Source organism: Apodemus sylvaticus, chromosome 3, assembly GCF_947179515.1.
Source record: "Apodemus sylvaticus chromosome 3, mApoSyl1.1, whole genome shotgun sequence".
Classification (NCBI taxonomy): domain Eukaryota; kingdom Metazoa; phylum Chordata; class Mammalia; order Rodentia; family Muridae; genus Apodemus; species Apodemus sylvaticus.
The window spans coordinates 143838061-143857421 of NC_067474.1; the positions used below are offsets into that span (position 1 = coordinate 143838061).

Consider the following 19361-nt stretch of genomic DNA (forward strand, 5'->3'; position numbering starts at 1 on the left):
CTGAGTGAGACTTATGATCAGTCCTGCCCTTTCCTGTTTTCTCCCTGTGTCCGTGCCCTGGCCTCTTGGAGCGGCTATGACTCAACCAGGAAGACGTGTGAAGCATGGGGAACAATCTGTGCTCCGTTCTGAGACCCTGTACAGGTGACTTCTGCACTGTTCCCCTCTGTGGCAGTGAGGAGGGGACTTAGCTGCCAGAAGGCACTGCTGTGGGATCACCGCCCCTGGCTTTCCGGTGTGAAACGTAATACTTCCTCTCTTCTGTTCTCTTACAAGACAGTGCTGTCCGGGCTGAAGAGATGGCTCAGCAGTTATGAGACTGGCTGCTCTTCCAAAGGACCAGAGTTCAAATCTTGGCCCCCACATGGACTCTCATAACTCTAATTCAAGGAGATCTGATGCCCCCTTCTGGTCTCTGCTCTCACAGGCACACATGTTGTACAAAGACACACATGCGTGCAAAATACATATGCATTAAAATTGTTAAAAATTAAATTAATTTTTTAAAAAAAGGTGGCTCAGTAGTTAGGAGCACTGGCTGCTCTTCCAGAGGACCTGGGTTCAATTCCCAGCAGCCACATGGCAGCTCACAACTGTGACTTCAATTCCAGGATTTCTGACACCCTCACATATCATGCATATACATAAAATAAAAATAAATTATGTTTAAAAAAACAGAAATGAAAACAGTACTGCTGCCTTAAATACAAATCTTAAATGCAGAGATGGTGTCCCGGAAACTGTAAGGAAGGGGCTGGAGGGGGGCAGCTAGCTCTTCGGTGATGGAGGAAGTCTGGTACACGTAGCCAAGAATGGATAACTGGTGTGCGCATGTGTGGGAAGTGTGAGTATGGACTGCTTCTTGGAGGAGGGGCTGTTCAGCTTCTTGCATCCCCTGTTCAATCAAGGCCACTGCTCCTTTCTTCAAGTAGCACCTTGGTCAGCCCGCATTCCCGAACCCCAGATTTCAGGCTTTGGAATCGGCACAGCTGGAGCCCAAAGCACCCACTTGGTCCAAGCTGGACTGTAGCTGTGTGTGTTTGGGGGTGAGGTGTCGTTCAGGCTTTGAAGTCTGACCAACGAGATTTCCCTACTATAGAAATGAAAAGCTTTGGCTGATTTTCAGCAATTTTCCCTACTGTGCGCTCACAGCACAGCAAGCAACACAGGACTCTAATCTCAAAGATGGAGGGGTGGGCTGGAGAGATGGGTCAGTGGGTCAGAGTATTTGTTACTCTTGCAGAGGGTCCAGGTTTGGTTCTTAGCACCCATAGGGTGGCTCACAACCATCTGTAACTCCAGTCCCAGGGAATCTAATGCCTTCCAACCTCCACAGGCACCAGGCACACATATGGTACACACACATACATACAAGCAAACCATTTGTGCACCTAAAATAATAAATGATCTAAAACCCTTTTTAAAGGTGTGGGGGGTTTTGCCTACCACCAGGGAAGCTGCTCTTCAAGAGAAACACCCTCCGGGTGTCCTCTGATTTGTTTGACCTGACACCTAAAAAAAGTATCCTCTTGAGAGCACAGCACCTCACTTTAGATGCTTACCACCAATCCCAGGTTGTCTTTTTTGTTTTTGTTTTTGCTTTTTGAGACAGGGTTTCTCTGTGTAGCCCTGGCTGATCTGGAACTCACTCTGTAGACCAGGCTGGCCTCGAATTCAGAAATCCGCCTGCCTCTGCCTCCCAGAGTGCTGGGATTACAGGTGTGCACCACCACTGCCTAGCTTCCCAGGTTGTCTTCTCTGTGCTTCTGAGTTCCTTCTTTGCTTGGACCTTTGTGGTTTTGTTTGTTTCTTGTGTTGCTGTTTTTTGAAACAGGGTCTTATGTAGCCCCTGGCTGGCTTTGAACTCACTACTAGCCAAGAAAGATCTTGAATCTCTAATCCTCTATTCTCTGTCCCCAAACTGCTAGAATTAAACGTGTGGGCCACCATACCCAGATATATCTGTGCTTTAGATGGACAGGCTCTGCAGCAGGGTTCCCATGACCCCATCCCTAAGTTCAATTAATTTACTTAAGAGGTCCATGCAGCAGAACTGGGTGGCACACAGCTGTGGTATCAGATGGCACACATCCATGGTCCAAAGCAGGAGGCCAGTTAAAGCTTGAGGCCAAGCTGGTCTTCATATGGGGCTGTCACCAGCAGCTGGAATGAAGCTCAGTGGTAAAATAGTTGTGCAGCATGCCATTCCCCCTACCCCCCATAAGATGACGGAACTTGGAACACAGTGAGTGAGTGAGTGAGTGTGTGTGTGTGTGTGTGTGTGTGTGTGTGTGAGAGAGAGAGAGAGAGAGAGAGAGAGAGAGAGAGAGAGAGAAGTTGGCTTCAAGCGTCTTCTTCAACCACTCTCCATCTTACCTTTTGAGGCAGGATGTCTTGTCGAGCCTAGAGATCATGGAGTCAGCTAGGCTGGCTGGCCAGTGAGCTCCAGAGGTTTACCTGTCTCTGCTTCTTCAGTGCCAGTTCCCTGCTGTTTATGTGGGTGCTGAGGGTTTGAACCTGGGTCCCCGTGCTTGCACGGCAAGCTCTTTATTGACAGAGCCATCTCCCCAGACTAGGGAAACACCTTGAGCAAACTATTACAAATATTGTCCCAGAGGACAGGAATGAGGAGATGCTTGAGGTGAGGCATGTAAGGACCTCTCGGGAGGGGACCTGTCTGGATCGCTGACCTTTCTGGTTTCTGGAGCCTTCACTGCATATCTGATGCTGCTGAGACTACGTGCTAAAAGCCAGCCAGACCTGATTGCCTGTTTGTTCTCAGCCTCTCTGTGTGGCACGTCTGGCTCCAGAGTTTGAGGTAGGAATGACAGTCTATGACCTACTTTTGGATAAGGGTATAGGTTAAAGAATTCCTTTAGGGCTAGCCCCAAAACCAGAAGGTGGGGGAAAAAAATTCCAATGCCTGGTGGGGTGGGGGAGGGGAGGATTGGTTTCTGTGACTAGCCACTGGGACAGGGGTCATAAACCAGGGCAAAAGCAAGATGTGTTACAAGGTCACATCCATTCCTTCTGAGCTCAGGAGTGGTCCCTGGCCCCATGCCCTTCTTCTCAGAAGACTGTTGTAAAGGGAAAGGAGAAGGAGGCTGATAACAAAGAGGCTCGGCAGGTAAAGGTGCTTACTGATGACCACCATGCCTGATAATATGAATTCCAGCCCCAGGGCCCACACAGGAACCAGGAATCAGCTCTCAGAGGTTGTCCTCTGACCTCCATATGGACACACACACACACATACACACACACACACACACTGTTAGATAAATGTAAGTTAAAAGGGAAAGGGAAAGAGAGGGGGGGAATCATCTAACAGTGTCGGGAGCTGGCAGCAGCCAGCTGAGTTCCTGGAGTCCCAGGAACTGGTTGGCTTCTGGTTTCTAGAGCTTTGCCTCCTCACCAGATAGATGGGGACCGGATTGCTAATGGGACAGTGCTTAGACCCAAGGCCTGGCCCACACTGCAGCTCGGGCCACGCAAATTCCTTTCCCTAAATGGACGCCAGGCAGGGATACAGTTTGGCAGGATATCAGGGGTATGCTTCGCCGCTCTGGAAGTAACAGAGCTTTGCAAAGGTTGCTGTGATTTGAGTCAGGTGCCTCGGAACCCTGCCGAGTCCCTCCGGAGACTAGAATGAAACCCAAGCACCATACTGGGAGCTGCAGGGGTCAGAGCTGAGATGGTAGAGATCCTGCCCACCCCCACTCCCGCTGTGTTGTGGGAGTTGTCAGCAAGTGCATCCTCCAGGCCTGGGAGCTTGTGTCACGTGATGGTGTAGACCCAGGATGGGGCAGCCAGCACAGGTATTGCCAAAGAAGGAAGAGGGGACGTGTAAACTAGGTTTTCAAGGGTGAGCAAGAATGTTCCAGGCATGTGAAAAGATTGGGAAAGGGTGTTGGACTATTGATATTCTGTGGGTGTGTTGTGTGTATTTGTATGTATGTGTGTATGTGTGTATGCATGTGTGTATGTATGTGTGTATGTGTGTCTGCATGTGTGTGATATATGCAACCAGAGGCTGGCGTAGGGCATGTTATTCTATTGCTTCCCGCTTTATGGAGGCAGAGACTCCTGCTGGGCCTGAAGCTCAGAGACTCGTTGGTTTCCCTGATGCTAGCCAGTTAGCCCTCCGGGATCCCCTGTCTCTGCCCCCACCCCTGGAGAGCTGGGATCACAGGCAGGCCATCACGCATGCCTGGCTTTACATGGGTACTGGGCGTCGAAATTCTAGTCTTTGTGTTTGTATGGCAAGGGCTTTGTGAAATAAGCCGTCCCCTCCAGCCCCTCTCTACCCATCTTAACTACAAATTAGTCCAGACCAGATGTCTGAGGATTGAGACACCCTGGATTGGATCCTGTCTCCCCTACTTTCCAAGGTTAAGACCCTCATTAACTTCCATTTTCTGTTTAAATGCAAAAGAAACTCTAAAATTTACTTGTATGTGTGTGTGTGTGTGTGTATGTGTATGTATTGTATATGCTTCAGATGTGTGGGTGCTCCCTGAAAGAGGATATTGGAACCTCTGAGCTAGAGTTACAGGTGGTTGTGAGCTGCCTGCTGAAGATGCTGGGGACAGAACCTGGGTCCTCTGCAAGAGCACCAAGCACTTCACTCTGAGTGCTGAGCCATCTCTACCCAGCCCCAGGAACTGTTTATTTTAAAGACTTAAATGAGGTAATATATGTAAAATATCCCAAACAGCCTGTTTGCAGACATCTGTGGGGAAAGCACTCAGCAAATGTATAGCTCATTATGGAAATCTTTTACATGGTCACGTCCGATTCCTTCAAGTGATCACGCCGTTACTATTTCCTGAGCCTCAAAGCTCTGTCAGTCAAGTGTCTGCAGAGCATGCTCGAACTCAATCCCAGCTCCTGATTAACTGGGCCGGAGGATCAGAAGTTCAGGTCATTCTTGGCTACAGAGAGAGTTGAAGGACAGCCTGGGCTACGGGAGACCCTGACCAAACCCAGAAGGTTCTGAGCACTGAGCAGTTTGTGCCCTTTGCTATCTCCTTCGTAGACCAGACCGATAAACCTGACATAAGTTACACCCAGCTCTGTGGATCAGATACAGACTCTTTAGACTCTTTGTTTGAAGAGTTTGGGCCAGAACTGAGAAGATGTGATTAGCATCGGGATACACAGCGAGGGGTTGGGGACTGGAGTTGAAAGGGTTTCTTTATACTCACTTAAGGACAGAGGTCCATTTGGGAGAACACCTGAGGCTTGCCTCAGTGAGGTAATAAACACACCCATCAGTAGTGCAGAGGACTGGTGAACACAGGACACCTGCTGGGGTCTCCCTCCTTCACCCCCCCACCCTCACCCCTTCTCCCCCCACTCCTCCACTTCAGAAGAGGTGTGGGGCTGGATGGAATCCTTAGGGATTTGAGGGACACAGCAGAGCCTCAGCCTGCAGACCTGGCCCCATCCGATTTCCCTCTCTGGGTCCCCTTTCCTTCCCTGCCCCCTGCGGTTTCCGCCCAAAGGCCCTTGGCAGACATTTCCAGCCTCTCCCCGGACAGGGGTTTTTCCATCAGGGTGCGTCTTGGGCTGCAGCTGCGGAGGGAGGACAAGGCCTGCTCGCCCCCTCGGGACTCCCCGCCTGTGCTGTCCCAAGGTTGCCCCCGGGCCTTGAGTCCAGCTGACTGGCCAGGGCCAAGGGCTCGGGACGTCCTAGCAAACAGGAAATGAGACAAAGGAGCCGCTTATCGGACTGCCTCACATTCCTTTCAGGTGAGGCCAGGGGTCTGGGCCTGGGGGCCTGCCAGGGCCTGTGAGGACCTCACTGGTGATTCCGGGGGGCCCCCTTCCCAGACCCTCCAGACAGTTATTGGAATCAGTACTCAGGGGCCCCACAGCTACATTTGGAAGGGGGGTGGTAAAAGAACAAACTAGAAGGTCAGCAGGGTACAGTGGTGCTTGACTCTGATTTCAGTATTTGGGAGGTAGAAGCAGGAGGATCTATCTGTTCAGCATCATTATCCACAGGGTTCGAGGGCTGCCTGGGGAACTTGCCACATGAGACCCTCCCTGTGGAAGAACGAGGACCCAGCTCACAACCCAGGCCTAGTCTCCCTCTAGGGCCTAGAGTCTAGGGGCTTCTAGTGCAGATACAGACGAGTGTTAGGAGAGAGGGCAGGCAGAGGAGAGCGGTGGGAGGGGGTGGTCTAACGGGGGGGGGGGGGGGATAGGGGGCATCCCTTCCTCAGCACCCTACCTATCAGTCAATCTTTACAGGTGCCATGTGACTAAAGAATCCAGGCCCTGGCTTTGAAGTAAGAGTAGGACAGAGGTGAGGGGCCGGAGAGGGCATCTGGACGGGGGACCAGAGCGTGATTGTAGTCTGTGTTTTGAAATACAGTGGGATGTGGGTGCCTGGCAGGCCTATGCTAAGGTGTCCTCTGAGGTCAGTCCATGCAGCAGACCTGGTATAAAGGAGGTTTATTTGGGGGGGAGGGAGGGGAGTGAGAGCCTGGAGAAGGGAGACAGGCAGACAACGGGAGCAGAGCCGTGAGGGCCGAGAAGTGGAGACAGAGATGGTCAGAAAGGACAGAAAAGGGAGGTGGGGTGGGGGGACCGGCCAGGAACATGTGGGAACAGAGAGAGCCAACTGGACACAGGGAGCAGTCCTTTTATGTGTCACCACACCTGGTGGCTACGGTTAACGGCCTCGATTGCGAGGTGCCTGGGAGGACCCTAGCGATCGCCCATAAGCCAGCAGTCTGGCTACGTGCTCATCATCTGAGGAGCAGAGAGGACCTGGGGCTCTCACATTCTGACAGAGTTTCACGTAACCCAGGCTGGCCTTGAACTTGCTCTGAAGCCTTCTGCACCACCGAGTACTGTGACTGTAGGTGTGTACCACTGAGACACGGGGCAGGAGGCTCATCCGTCACACAGGTCCCTGAGTCCTTGATATTAGACTGGGGTCCGGGAAGGGAGAACAGCTCTGATCATAGGAGACCTTGACAGAAAGAGGAGGGAGGTTAAGAAGGACAAGAGAAGGGGTGGGGAGGAAAGAAGGAGGAGAGAAGGGGAGGGGAGGGGAGGGCAGAGAAGGGAGAGGAGACAGAAGGGTTGCTTACCACCAGCTATTAGGCACTGGGAGCCTGGGGATATACATCGGAGAGAGGGCTGTCAGGTGGGCCCAGCTGGTCTCAGGAGCAGGGAAAGGCCAGGGTCAGTCCCTGCCTACTGGATTACTTCTGCTAATTGAAGGGCTAGACGGCACCCTCCCATTTGTCACCCAGTGCTGCCTCAGCGTCCGAAAGGTCCTTCCCAAGCCAGGGCAGACATTCTCCGGAGGTCAGAGGTCATGCTATCCATGTCCCTTCTACAAGTGGCTGGGCACCGAGGATTGTGATGGGAAGGACACTAAGATTTCTTCTTTACCCACCCATGCCTGCCACCCAGTGGTGTGCCCTTCTCTCCCGCCCCTCCCCCTCCCCTTTCTGTCAGGGTCTCACACACTCCAAGGCTGTCCTCAAGTTTGCTACCTAATCCAATGATAACCCAGAACTCAGATCCCTGTGCCTCCACCTCCCAAGTGCTGGGAGCACAAGCTTGTACTCTTGTTCCCAGCTTACAGGCAGTTCTTTCTGTTGTCTAGCCATGGGCCACCCCAGCTCTGATGTGGTTTTTGTTTGTTTGTTTGTTTTTGTTTTCACCTTGAAGACTCCCAGACACTATAATTATCAATACTTTGGTTTTATTTTAATGAAAAGAAAAATAAATATCTTTAAAGAATAAGAAAGCAGTATTGAGGATGGAAAAGAACAGCTGGAATGGAGGCGGGGGAGATGGGCAGAATTCACCAAAAAGAAGGAGAGGATGAGGAAGAGGGTGGGTAGGAGGATGGAGAGGTTGGGGTGTCTTAGCCCCCGTGGTCTTGGGCTGGCCGACCAGGGGTCTTGGATCTATATTCCCTGCAGTTTCCAAACCGGGCCCTTTCCAGTTCCGGCTGTGACATCTGGGGGTTTCTGCCAGCCTCCCACATCTTTGGCTCCCAGGTGGGGTTCTGCCCTAGCGCAGATCTGAGTCTGAGGGGATTAGCACCTGGTCCCAGAGTGCAGCCGAGGCTTCACCAGGCGTGGCTGCCAAGGCCTGTTCTGTGGCTGTGGATCCCACCTCGCCCTGTAGCTGAGACTCAGTGGTGCCCCATGTCCTCCATGCCCACGCGGCCCCAGACGCCCAGCACGAAGGTCTCGATGTCACACTCGTTGGTGCCACGCACGATTCGGAAGTGGCCCCTCTCACCCCACCATGGGCCCCACGAGTTGGCAGCAGTCTGGGAGTGAAGAGGAGAGAGACATGAGGCAAAGGATGGGCGAGGGAGCACTCAGAAGGGCAGGGGGCTCGGGACTCGGCCTCGCACCAGAGACTCACCCAGTACTTAATGGTCCTTCCATCCGGCAATGTCTCCTCTCCCCACCTAGCGGCAAAGCAAGAGATGCGGTGGCTGCTTGTACCGGGTCTCAATACCTGGAACGCAGCACCCCCAAGCTACTCCTGTGGCTTCTGAAATCTGAGCATAGCCAGGGATCTGACGTGTGTTTACCCCTCTCTGCACAGCCTGTCACTCAGTGATTGGCCAGAGTTGGGACAAGTTTGTGTTTTGAGACAAACTAGCTGTGAAGTTACTACACAGACAAAGGTGGCCTTTTAACTCCTAATCCTTCTGCCCACATCCCAGTGCTGAGATCTCGGATGTCCCCCTCAACACCATCCCCTCCACCCACCACCCACCCCCGTTAACTCTTGACTTCTCTATTTCAAGGGGAGAGTCTCACTGTTCCCAGACACCCTTCAAAGCTCCCCACGGTCCACGCACCCCTGCCAGCAGCCCCTCCTCTCTGTGTCTGTTTCCTCTTTGGCAATGGGATGAGGGAGGAGCGGCCTCAGCTTGGCAGAGAACACCAAGATTTTCAAAGAATTCCCAGTGTAAACGCTGCCGCCACAGCTCCTAGTCCCTTGTGCCCTCAGGAACCTCACCCTGTGATCTTGACGGAGTGAGTCCCGTGTCGGCGGTACTGCTCTGGCCTCCCCTGGCTCACAGGTGTGTGGCTGTAGATGCCACGCTGGTACAAGAAGAAGTCCTCGTGTACTTCCATGAGTGCTGTGGGCAGAGACAAAGGCAGGGCTCAGCCTGTTACCCTGAGCATCCAGACATCAGGGGCTCATGTCAGAGACATTGACCTCACTAGGGGCTTATTGCAAAGAAAGGGTAATGGACCGGTTGTCCACTCCTATTACAACTGCACTTGGTTCCTAAAGCCGGAGAATCCTCTTAGGCCCTGTGCCCAACCTCCAGCAGGAAGTTTCTGGAACCAGAGAAAGCCTGGGGATATTTACCTTGAACGGGGCCATTTTCCATTAGCTCCTTCATGATCTCCTTCTCCTGGGGAGGAAGGTCCATCAGTGTAAGGTTTATCAGACCAAGACCCCAACCCTAGCTTCCACTCCCTCCCCATGTTTGGACTTACATCGGAGCCCAGGCGGTAGGCAGGCGTGACCTGGTAGATGTCATTGGAATCAACTTGACCATTGGGGCAGCGGGAAGTTGCCTGGCGCTTGCCCCGCCCCATGGCACGGCTGTGCATCATACAGCGCGGAGTGGGGCTAGCCTCGTTCTGCTCACGGCCAGAGAATGGGTAACAGTTGTCAGATACCACCCTAGAGAAGGAAGCAGGAGCCGTAATGCGGTGCCACCGCCAAAGCCCAGGCTCTGCAGGGTGCTCCACCCTCTGCCAGTCCACGACCCCTGCGTGCGTACCCTCGACGCCGCAGGAACCACCAAGCGCCATCGAGACGCCCACCTCGGCAGCCCTGCTGGTGGTGAGTATCACAGGACAGCAGGTTCTGCGGTGAAAGGATGGGTGTCATGTGTCCCATAGAGTGGATGGAGACGCGGTCAGACGCGACAGCTAGTGGGGAAGGCAGAAAGGGCTGTCAGAAGTCAGACCGTGGCCCTCCTCTCTGGTGCCAGCTCCTGCCCCTGGACACACCTGCTGTGGAGAAAGCCCAGGAGCCTGCACAATTGCCCTGGTCCAGTGGCTCATGGATCAGGTTGGGCCACTTCTCGGAAGCCTCAAAGGCAGTGGGTAGCACTTCCCCTTGGCCCAGCACCGTCTGTAAGACAATGGCGATCCCACTTGCTTTCTAGCATGGCCCAGCCGTCCCACCAGCCCACATCTTGGAGGCACAATGACAGTCCAGAGCCTCCAGCATTTGGAGCTGGTGTCACCCTTCTTCTCGGGGTTGGGAGATGGCATGCCCGTCACTTCCAACTTGAGTGGAATAGCCAGCCCTGTTCAGGGGCTCCCAAAGATTACACGTGGGGTAGGTAACAAGGCACCGCAGCCAGGGCCACCAGCTTCCCACTTTCTTCTCCTACCACTTGTCTTTGTACCTTCTGATCAGCCACACCCTCCTTCCTGCCGTGGCAGTGGCCTCCAGGCCCCAAAGGACAGGGGCGGGAAGAAACAGTAAAGTCCCGTGACCAGGCAGGCCGCCAAGACAAACTGCAGAAAATAGCAAGCAGCCCCAGGGAGAAAGGCAGGGCCAGGGGCTGGTCACCCTGGCCTTGAGCAGAAGTCCCCAGGCCTCTCCCTGTCTGCTTTGATGGACAGTAGAGCCCCGCCCAGGCCTGCTGCATGGGAGCCTTTACCTTCCCCCACTCTCCCTTTGACTGGCAGGGCCTGGTGGAAAAACAGAAGCCCCCTCCTCCCTAGGGGCATCACTGAGTCGGCATTTTTTCCGAGAATTGTTGCTTTCTGGCCAGAGCTTTCTGTCGCTCTTTTCCTAAAATACCAAGGTGACCCCCGGCCCCTTGGGTCTTGCCCCAGCTGTACTGGACCCAACATCAATTTTCCCAGGCTGAGGAGACAGGAGGGCCTCTGCAAGCTCCAGAAGGTTTAGAAGCACAGTCCCTCCAGAGAAGGCAGCGATGTGTCCGAGGACACATGGCCTCATCCTGGATGCCAGGACAAGAAGAGGTTCATCGTCCCCATGCGCTAGGCCGTTGGGAGACAGATGGTAGAGATGTGGGCGAGAACCGACTTACATAAATCTCATTCATATTCATGACAGAGGAAGATGGACGGATTGTGCCCAGGCGGTAGCGAATGCCCTCATCCAGGGTCATGCCCCAGAAGGCACTGTGGTTCCCAGCCTGCCACCTGGAGGAGAGAAGGGAAGTCACAGGCCAGTCAAGGCCAGAAGCGCTGGCGCTGTGTGTGATGGCTACAAAGCAAAGGAGTCAACCCCAGAGTGTGCGCCTAGCACAATGACCGTGTGTGATGATCACGTATGTGGACATGTATGTGCCGTCCTGTGCCCACTGATGCCCAGGCCCTCTCACCCGTAGTTGCCCCGGTTGATGGCTTTAATCATGTCTGGGTCCACTAGACACGGCTCCTGGTCACACTCCCAATGCCCCTTCTCATGGCAGGTGCTGGAAAGGAAAGAAAGGAAAGAAAAGAAATTGTGACTAGGGGCTGGGGGTCTGTGGAGCCCCAGAGGTGCACATGGGTCTGGGATTCTGAACCAGTCACTAGAGTGGAACCCCTGAGTGGTCCCACCCGGCCTGGTGGCTTCAAAAGTCAAGTTCACAATTCTCAAATTCGTCTCCGCTGCCCAGGATCTCACGTTCCTCAGCATCACCATTGAGGGTGTGTGTGTGTGTGTGTGTCAACAGGTTCTGCTTAATGTGAGTCAAAGTGAGTCCCAGATCCTGTCACTCCCTGCAGCTCAGACTCAAAGCCTGGAGTCACCTTTGACCCCTCACGCGTCGATCCAGTGCACTCCAGGTCCAGACCATGACCTCATTCTCTCAGCAGCCACATCGGCCCAGCCACCTTTCACCTGATCGCTGCTGCATCTCCCTGCTCCGCCCTCTGCCCTGCGCCACCCCACGTGCCTGAAGGAGATGTTTACACACTGGCTGCCACGCCATCCTTCTAAACCTAAGGCACCTCATGCCTCTGCTCTGCTCCAACCCTCCACTGCCTTCACACTGCAGAAAAAGAGCCAGAGTCCTTGACATCAACACGTGCTGTGGGATCTGTTCTCCTGTCCTGCCTGGCCCCTGTTCCTCCCAGGCCTGGATTCTAACCACAGTGGTTATTCACACCTGCCACACTCCTGCCCAGGGCCTTTGAGCCACTCTCCCCACCACGTCTTCCCAGGTTCCCACTCATTTTCTTCAAACGTCACTTCCCAGAGAAGAGTTCTCTGGTCAGCTGTTTTTTTTTTCTGTACTCTTTTTTTTTTAAATTTACATTTCAAATGTTGCCCCCCCCCTTCCTGGTCTCCCCTCCAAGAGCTCTTTACCCCATCCCTCCTCCCCTTTGCCTCTGAGAGGGTGCTCCCCCACCCCCAGCATCCCCTTTCCCTGAGACATCCAGTCTCTACAGGATTGGCTCATCCTCTCCCACTGGGGCCAGACAAGGCAGCCTTCTGCTACATATGTGCCAGGGGCCTGGCACCAGCCCATGTGTGCTCTTTGGTTGGTTGTTCAGTGGTCTCCATACCTTCTGCCCCAATCCCTGCCTCACAGTGTCGTCCCTTAGCCACCGACACCTGGTGTTCTACTGTTTTCATCCCCCACCCCACACCGACCACTTTTTTCTCTCAAGTATCAGAAGCTGGCCTAGAACTCACTATGTTGCCCCAAATGGTCTTGAACGTCTGACCCTCTGCCTCTGTACTGCCACGTCAGGCTTTAGGTGGGGCTGAGGATCAAACCTAGGGCTTCTTACCTGCTTGGCTGGCACTCTACCACAGAGCCACCTCCTCAGCCCACTTATCCCCATTCCAGGGGAAAGCCAGTAAGCAGTGGGCATTCCATAAATGATACTTTCATTGTCTTTGGGACTGGACCCAGGCCTTGTGGGTGTTAGGCAGAGATTCTTCCCCAGGCCATGGTCCCAGTCCACTTTTGACTGTCTTTTGAGACAGGGTGTCACTAAGTTATGCAGGCTGGCTTGGAAATGACTCTGGAGTTCCAGCTACCTTTGGACTTGGCATCCTCCTGCCTCAGCTGGGATTATAGACCTGCATCCTCCTAGTTTATGGCTTTTGAGTGTATGAAAGTGGCTAAGCCCATGGACTGGCCCTGTTTTGCAGCCTTGGGGAGGTTATTTTAAGAGCCCCACCGCCTCTGTCTATGTTCTCATCCGCTGCAAAGCGAGGACAATACCTAGTACCACTTTCCAGGGATTCCACGGCACGCCTCTGAGGTGCTTGACCCATTGTGAGTGCCTTCGGCTTTCATTGTTCACGCATCAGGAACCCTGGGTCCTCCCCCCCCCCCTCTTCCACAGCTCATGTCCAGCTGATCACACCTCCAGATGTGCAAGGGCATTTCAGATTAAAGCCACCCAGCCTTCCCCTGGTCTGCTCCTCCCGCTGTCCTCATCTTAGAGGTCAGGTGCTGAGGTCTATGGCGAATCTGACATGGGCCCCGTCAGTGCATGCCAAAGACATATCATGAACCCATCTTCACGCCCCCTCCTGCTCTGATGTCAAACCAGGTCAGCTCGCTCAGCAATCCCTGCCCCAGATGCTCTGAGGCCAGGCAGAACCATGAGTGATTTCAGTTAGACTCTTGAAGGAACTTCCCTTAGATACTCAGAAACTGGAGCATGGCTGAGCCTTCTCCAGTCTCTGATGCTTGAGGGTCCCACCGAAAAGAGCTCACCTCCATCCTGCCTTCCCCGTGCTTACGTCCCTTACATCTTACACTCCATCATAAGGCCAGGGTCCCCCTTATCTTCCCTCCCTGTGTAATATCCGTGGGAGTTCGGCGTGACATCACATGTGTTGCTTTCCCACGCCCTTCCCTGTGACACTACAAGCTCCCATGGATCAAGGCCCGTGTCTGTCTCCTTCCAGCTGTAACTCCTGGGCCCGACACAGTCCCTGCGACACAGTAGGTCTTCAGTAATTAGGCATCTGCTGGAGGCCTGAATTCTAGGGATTCTACAATGTTTTTACAAGCTCATAACTCTGCTATTACAAGATGCTAACCAGCCTCCTTCCAGGCACCCCAGGGCATCCGCCTCCAATGCCACCTTATAAGGAGCCTCAAGGGGAGCCAAGCCCCAATATGGCTGGCTCTTTAGCCCTGATGCCTGCGGGTGGTGCTCAAGAGAGCAGGAGAGGGCTGCGGGGGGTAGGGAGGCCCCCTCTTCTACCTTCCTCAGCACCCCTCAGCATGACCTCCAGAAGAGCTCCTGTGTGGTGTTGTCCAGTCTGGAAGGCACATAGACATTCTCCCACTCCCAAGTGGGGTTCGTGGGGCCACCAGGACCGGTCCTGAAGGGGTCAGCTAGTACTTTCCAGTCCCCATCTCATGAGTCCCAGGGCTGCTCAAGCAGGTCTAGACAGGACTGGTAGCAGCAGGTCCCAGCATTCCAGAGGGGCCTGGGAACGTTAACCCCTTGGCAGCCACCCTATCAGAACAGCAGAATTCTGCAGACATCCTGCCCTTCTGAGCGCACACACACATACACACACACACACACACACACACCCTCAGCACCCACGCACACATGCACGCATGGTCCCCATTCCCACAGTGACCCCGGCACCCCTCACCCAGTGAGGCAAAGCGAACAGCTATGCGCAACACATTCCTAAAAGTTTCCTTCTCCCAGGGGCCTCCTAGTCCAGGCAGAGGGAGGGGTGGGGCAGGCCCAGGGCAGCAGAGACCCTGATGTTTCCAGTAAGACCTCCATAGTTCCCACCTGCTCTGCTGCCCAGCTCAGACTGAGGATGGGCTAGCCATGGCCCCCTCCTCCCCCTGCCTGGAAGCGGGGGGGGGGGGGGGGTTGAGGATAGGGAGAGGGCACATTCCAGGGAAGGCCCTGCTGCTGGCGGCTGCCCAGCTCAGTCATCCCTGACCCTCATCCCGCCCAGGACAGCGGATGCTACAGAGGCTTCCTTCCTGACGTCCCCTTGGACTCTCCTGTGACAGCAAGCCCAGCTGGGAGGGTGGCCAGCCCAAAGCAGGAGTGGAGAAAAACTCCCGGCTTAGGTGCGGCCCCCAGCCAGGCCACGAGGTCTGACCCCTCCTAGGCTTGTGACTAGACTCCTATTATATGAGATGGCGTGATCAGTTTGAAAGTTTCCATATTACTGATGAAAACACTTGAGGCCCAGAGAACAAAAAGGACTCATCCCTGGGAAATGGGTGATAGGGTTTGGTGCCAAGTCTGTTTGCCACATGGTGCTCTAAGTGAGCCCACCCCAGTCTCTCACACTCACCATCGATTGCAGTTGTCCCAATAGGTTCCGAAGACTGGGTAGATCCGGCCTCCATGCATGCATCCTACCAGAGGGAAAGAAGGAAAGAAGAGATGGCCAAATCCTCAAGGCCAAGTAGCCTCCAACACCCCCCGCCAAGCGGGTGTTAATCACAAACCAATCCCAGCCCAAGGGAATCTAGATACAAACTATATCTTAGGACATCGGTGGTCCGTTGTGCCACACACAGGCTGCCACACACGAGCTGTTCAGGGACTCTGTTTGGGTCTGTGTCGTTTCACCTGGATGCCAGCCATGACATTCTTGGTACCCTTTGTCACACAAATGAGTTGGGACTTGCCCATGGGCATGGTGGGAACTTTAGGAAAGAAACTGAAGCCCAGGGAGGGCAAGCAACCCCCTTTAAAAGGCACAGCATTTTGACATAGCAACTCAGGCATGGGTTTTCCTTAGCCCAAAGCCCAGCAGGCTGTGGGAGGCTGCAGGAAGGACTTCCCGTAATTCTCCTACTGGGACAGGGAAAGGGCACATAAAGGCCAGTCTCAGAGGTACAGAATCCTAAGTGAGGGTAAAATTGCCTGGCTATGACAACCTGGCCTGCCCTGTGTGCTCTATCAGCAGCAGGGTGAGTCAGCAGGCGGGGCTGCCACCTTCCCCACACTGACTGAGAGATAGGGCCTGTCTGCCCTGCCCTAGGGCCTAACAGGACTACTATTTCAGTGTTGCTTGAAAGAGTCAAATAAGACCACGCGAGGGACTTCCAGAGCGGCAGGAAATAGGGTGAGGATTTCTTTCCTACATTTTTCAAAGCCTGGAAATGTCCACTATCAGCCTTGTTCCTGAGCCTCGTTGGGACTAGGATTAGACAAGGTGGCCGCCCTGCTGGCTGTCTTGGTGCCCACCTTGGACGGGAGGGAAGGGGGGTGGAATCCCCAGGCAGAAGTCCCAGAAGTCAGGGCAGCAGTCAGAGACGGTGCGGTTGCAGAAGAGGTCACAGTAACAGGTGGCTCCCAGGTAGGGCAAGGCACACTCGTCAGCACGGCCGCGGCAGCACATGTCCTGTTCCTGGCAGTATCTGCCGCCGGCGTCCCGGATGCCCCGCAGGTGCAGCCCTGGCGCCAGCTCCCTGCGCCAACGACTCCGCCGGGCTTCCAGGGCAGCCTGGCCAGCTAGCAGCAGCAACAGCAGCCCCAGCCGACATGCCCACATGGTGCCTCCTGGGCCCGGGGAGGGCAGAGGTCAGGGGTCAGAGGTGTTGGGTCTGGAGACTCCCTTACACACTTCAAGGGAGGGTCTCCCTTCACGTGTCCTGGAGCCTTTCTAGGAGGCTCAGCAAAGCGTGGGACCCCGACTCCTGAGCCCCCCCCCCCGGGGGTGGGAAACACAGCACTAGATGTCAGTTCACTCGTGGGACAAGGGGATATGCAGAAAGAAGACCCCCCCCACCTGTTTAGGGGCTGTCAAGGACAAGGAAATGGGACCTTGACATTTCCAGCACGCGTTCTCCTCTCCTGCCCTTGGTCCCTCTACCCCTCTGCCGCATCTGAGTTGAATTGTTGGCTCTGTGTGTCTTTCCAATCCTGTTTCAGCCACCTCCCGATGCATGCCCCCACCCTTCTGTCCTCGGCGTCCCTCTGACCCTCTCCTCCGCGTCCCTCTGCCCTGAGTCCTTCTCCCTCTGTGTGCCCCCTCCTCCTTGCTCCTTCTCTCTACACCCTCTGCCCTCTGATCAGGGAGCGTCCCTACCTGGTGAGGGGTGTGGGCTGGACCCAGGCTGCCCTGCGCGCCTCCGCCTCCAAGCTGGAGACCGCCAGACCGAGTCAAGTGAGGAGCGCAGGGCGGGACGCTTTTTGTACCGCCCTGCCGGCAGCACCCGCCCCAACCCGGGACTGTGGGAGGGGAGGGCGGGGCCCGCTTGTAGGTACCTGGAGTTGCCCAGCCCTGAGGGGATAGCTTAAGGACAATGTGTATGCGACTGTCCTCCCTGGGGGTCTCTTGTCAATGGAAGCCTCTTCCTAGGGACCAGAACTGCAACTCGCAGAGAAATTGTGGACTGATCCTAGGAAGGACTTTCCAAGCGATTTTATGGGGCCGAAAAGTGGGTAAAGAAGCAACTACGATCAACGTTCGGAACTTGATAGGGACCAAGAGCTAGGGACAAAAATCTCTAAGCCGGGCCCCCAGGCTTCTTCAGGAAGAAAAATAGCCATGCACATCCTTGTCCCAGTGACCCTGGGCTGGGGGCCACTCCAAGCCACAGCAACTCCCAGGAATGACAGGAATTCCCAAGGGATGATTCAGGAAGCTGCTTACGCTCAGGGAGCTCCGGGCAGCCCCTCCCCAGGAGGTGGGTGCGGTGCGGGGTCTGAGCGTGCCCAGCCGCCCCTTGTGGGGTCTGCCCTCCCCAGTGTGCTGGGCACCTTGCCCAGCACCACCCCCTCCACCAGGCCCAAGGGCATCCTTCTTGGCACAAGGTCCCATGGCGGGCCCCCACATCAAGGGCCCTGGCAGCTGGGGCCCCCTGCAGAGCCCCCTTCCGTTTCTGGTCTAACCTTTGCCTTGCCCTCACACAATGGGGCTTCTGTCCCTTGAGACCTTCCGGCTGTCACTTCGAGCTTCTCCTTTGTGCAAGCTCCCTCTTCCAACAGGTTAGGCCCGGGGCCAGAGGGCTTTCTAGGCGGAGGAAGGACACCACACCTAGACAGTTATCCCAGCCTCCTCGGGGGCAAGCAGGAGCACCGGGATCTTCTTAGTTCTCCACACCCCCCTTAGCTGTCACTCTGCAGAGGGAGAGAGAGAGAGAGAGAGCAGTCGGTACAAGGGGTTCTTGTGGCTGAGCTACTACCCCCTGCTGTGAGGCATGGGTGGCGAGGCACCAGGGGGTGCTGAAGCACCCAACATACAGACCTATCCATTCGTATCCTGCAAGGACCCGAGAGCACAAAGCCTAAAAGATAAACTGAGGCTCAAGAGAACAGACACGGGCTGGAGGCAGCTTCCTTGGTAGAGTGCTTGCTTAGCAATGTAAAGAGCCCTGGGTTCGAGTTCAGCATCGTATAAAAATGGGGATGGTGAGAATGGCTCCGTGACTAATGGGGCTTGCCACTAAGTCTGACGACTTGAGTTCAGCCCCTGGAATCTAGGTGGTGGAAAGAGAGAATAGTTTCCATTAAGCTGTCATACTTTTAATGCACACAAACGGTATGCACACACACACACACACACACACACACACACACACACACACGTGCTGTAGCAAATGTCTGTATTCCCAGCACTCAGGAAGTGGAGGCAGAAAGATCAGAAGTCCAGGTGTGTAACTTGTCCAAGGCCACCTTAAGCTTTGTGAGACTCAGGTGGTGGGCGGGGGGGGGGGGGGTCAGGGGGGCGGGGCACAAGAGTGCAGACTTACCCAAGGTTACCTAGCTAGAACACCGGCTACCCAGTGTGCTCTCTCCCCAGAGGCACCCTTAGTCACTATGACAGGCTTCCAGATCCTGCAGGTTGGGAACCCCCCACTTTCCTACTCCGTCTCCATTCATCAAAGCACAAGGCAGATAGATTCCTCGGAACTGCCAACATCATGTCCTCTGGGAGAGGCTGGTGTCAGCAGAACAGGCCTGGGTACCTGCTTTCATGGGTCGGTCTTACAGTTCTGAGAGCTGGAGGCCATAACGTTGGGTCTACCTTTACCCAAGAGCACCCCTTCCCTGTTGTGTGTGACTCTTCTCTGGCACGCACATGTGTGCTTGTGTGTGTGTGTGTGTGTGTGTGTGTGTGTGTGTGTCGCTATGTCCCTGTGTGCCTGGACCTTTTGGATGTCTTCTGGTTTTTACCTGCCTACCAATTTACCTGTCTGCCTGCTAAGCTCCAGTGTTTCTGACAGTGTGGACAGTGTGTGTCTCTGTGACTGTCCTGGGTCTGTCAGCGTGTCCAGTGCCCATTTGTGTAAGCTGCTGGTGTCGAAACGTGGTTGTTCCTCTCCAACTTGTGAACACCTGTCTGCTAGATGCGTGGACGAGCTGGGGGGCAGGGATGGGAGGGGTAGCTGTTTGCCTGTCTGCGTCTGTCTG

The 19361-nt window shown here is 54.7% G+C and overlaps 1 protein-coding gene across 1 annotated transcript; it reads right to left on the bottom strand.

Moving 5' to 3' along the window:
• Window positions 1–7712: 7712 nt before the first annotated feature.
• On the bottom strand, window positions 7713–17147 carry Tinagl1 (tubulointerstitial nephritis antigen like 1). Its single transcript, XM_052177508.1, has 12 exons — window positions 17035–17147; window positions 16191–16505; window positions 15289–15352; window positions 11381–11473; window positions 11084–11198; window positions 10026–10149; window positions 9794–9944; window positions 9504–9693; window positions 9373–9418; window positions 9013–9136; window positions 8407–8452; window positions 7713–8308 (listed from the first exon to the last, which is right to left on the bottom strand). The coding sequence occupies exons 2-12, from the start codon at window positions 16495–16497 to the stop codon at window positions 8168–8170; spliced, it is 1401 nt and encodes a 466-aa protein (XP_052033468.1). The 5' UTR covers window positions 16498–16505; window positions 17035–17147; the 3' UTR covers window positions 7713–8167.
• Window positions 17148–19361: the final 2214 nt, after the last annotated feature.

Bases quoted from the DNA above. Each gene is read 5' to 3' on its own strand.
- Tinagl1 (XM_052177508.1), bottom strand. From the start codon at position 16,497: ATGTGGGCATGTCGGCTGGGGCTGCTGTTGCTGCTGCTAGCTGGCCAG. The intron at 11,474-15,288 runs GTGAGTGTGAGA...TTTCCTTTCCAG, and splicing joins TGGGACAACTGCAATCGATG to CACCTGCCATGAGAAGGGGC. The intron at 11,199-11,380 runs GTGAGAGGGCCT...TCTCTCCTCCAG, and splicing joins ATCAACCGGGGCAACTACGG to GTGGCAGGCTGGGAACCACA.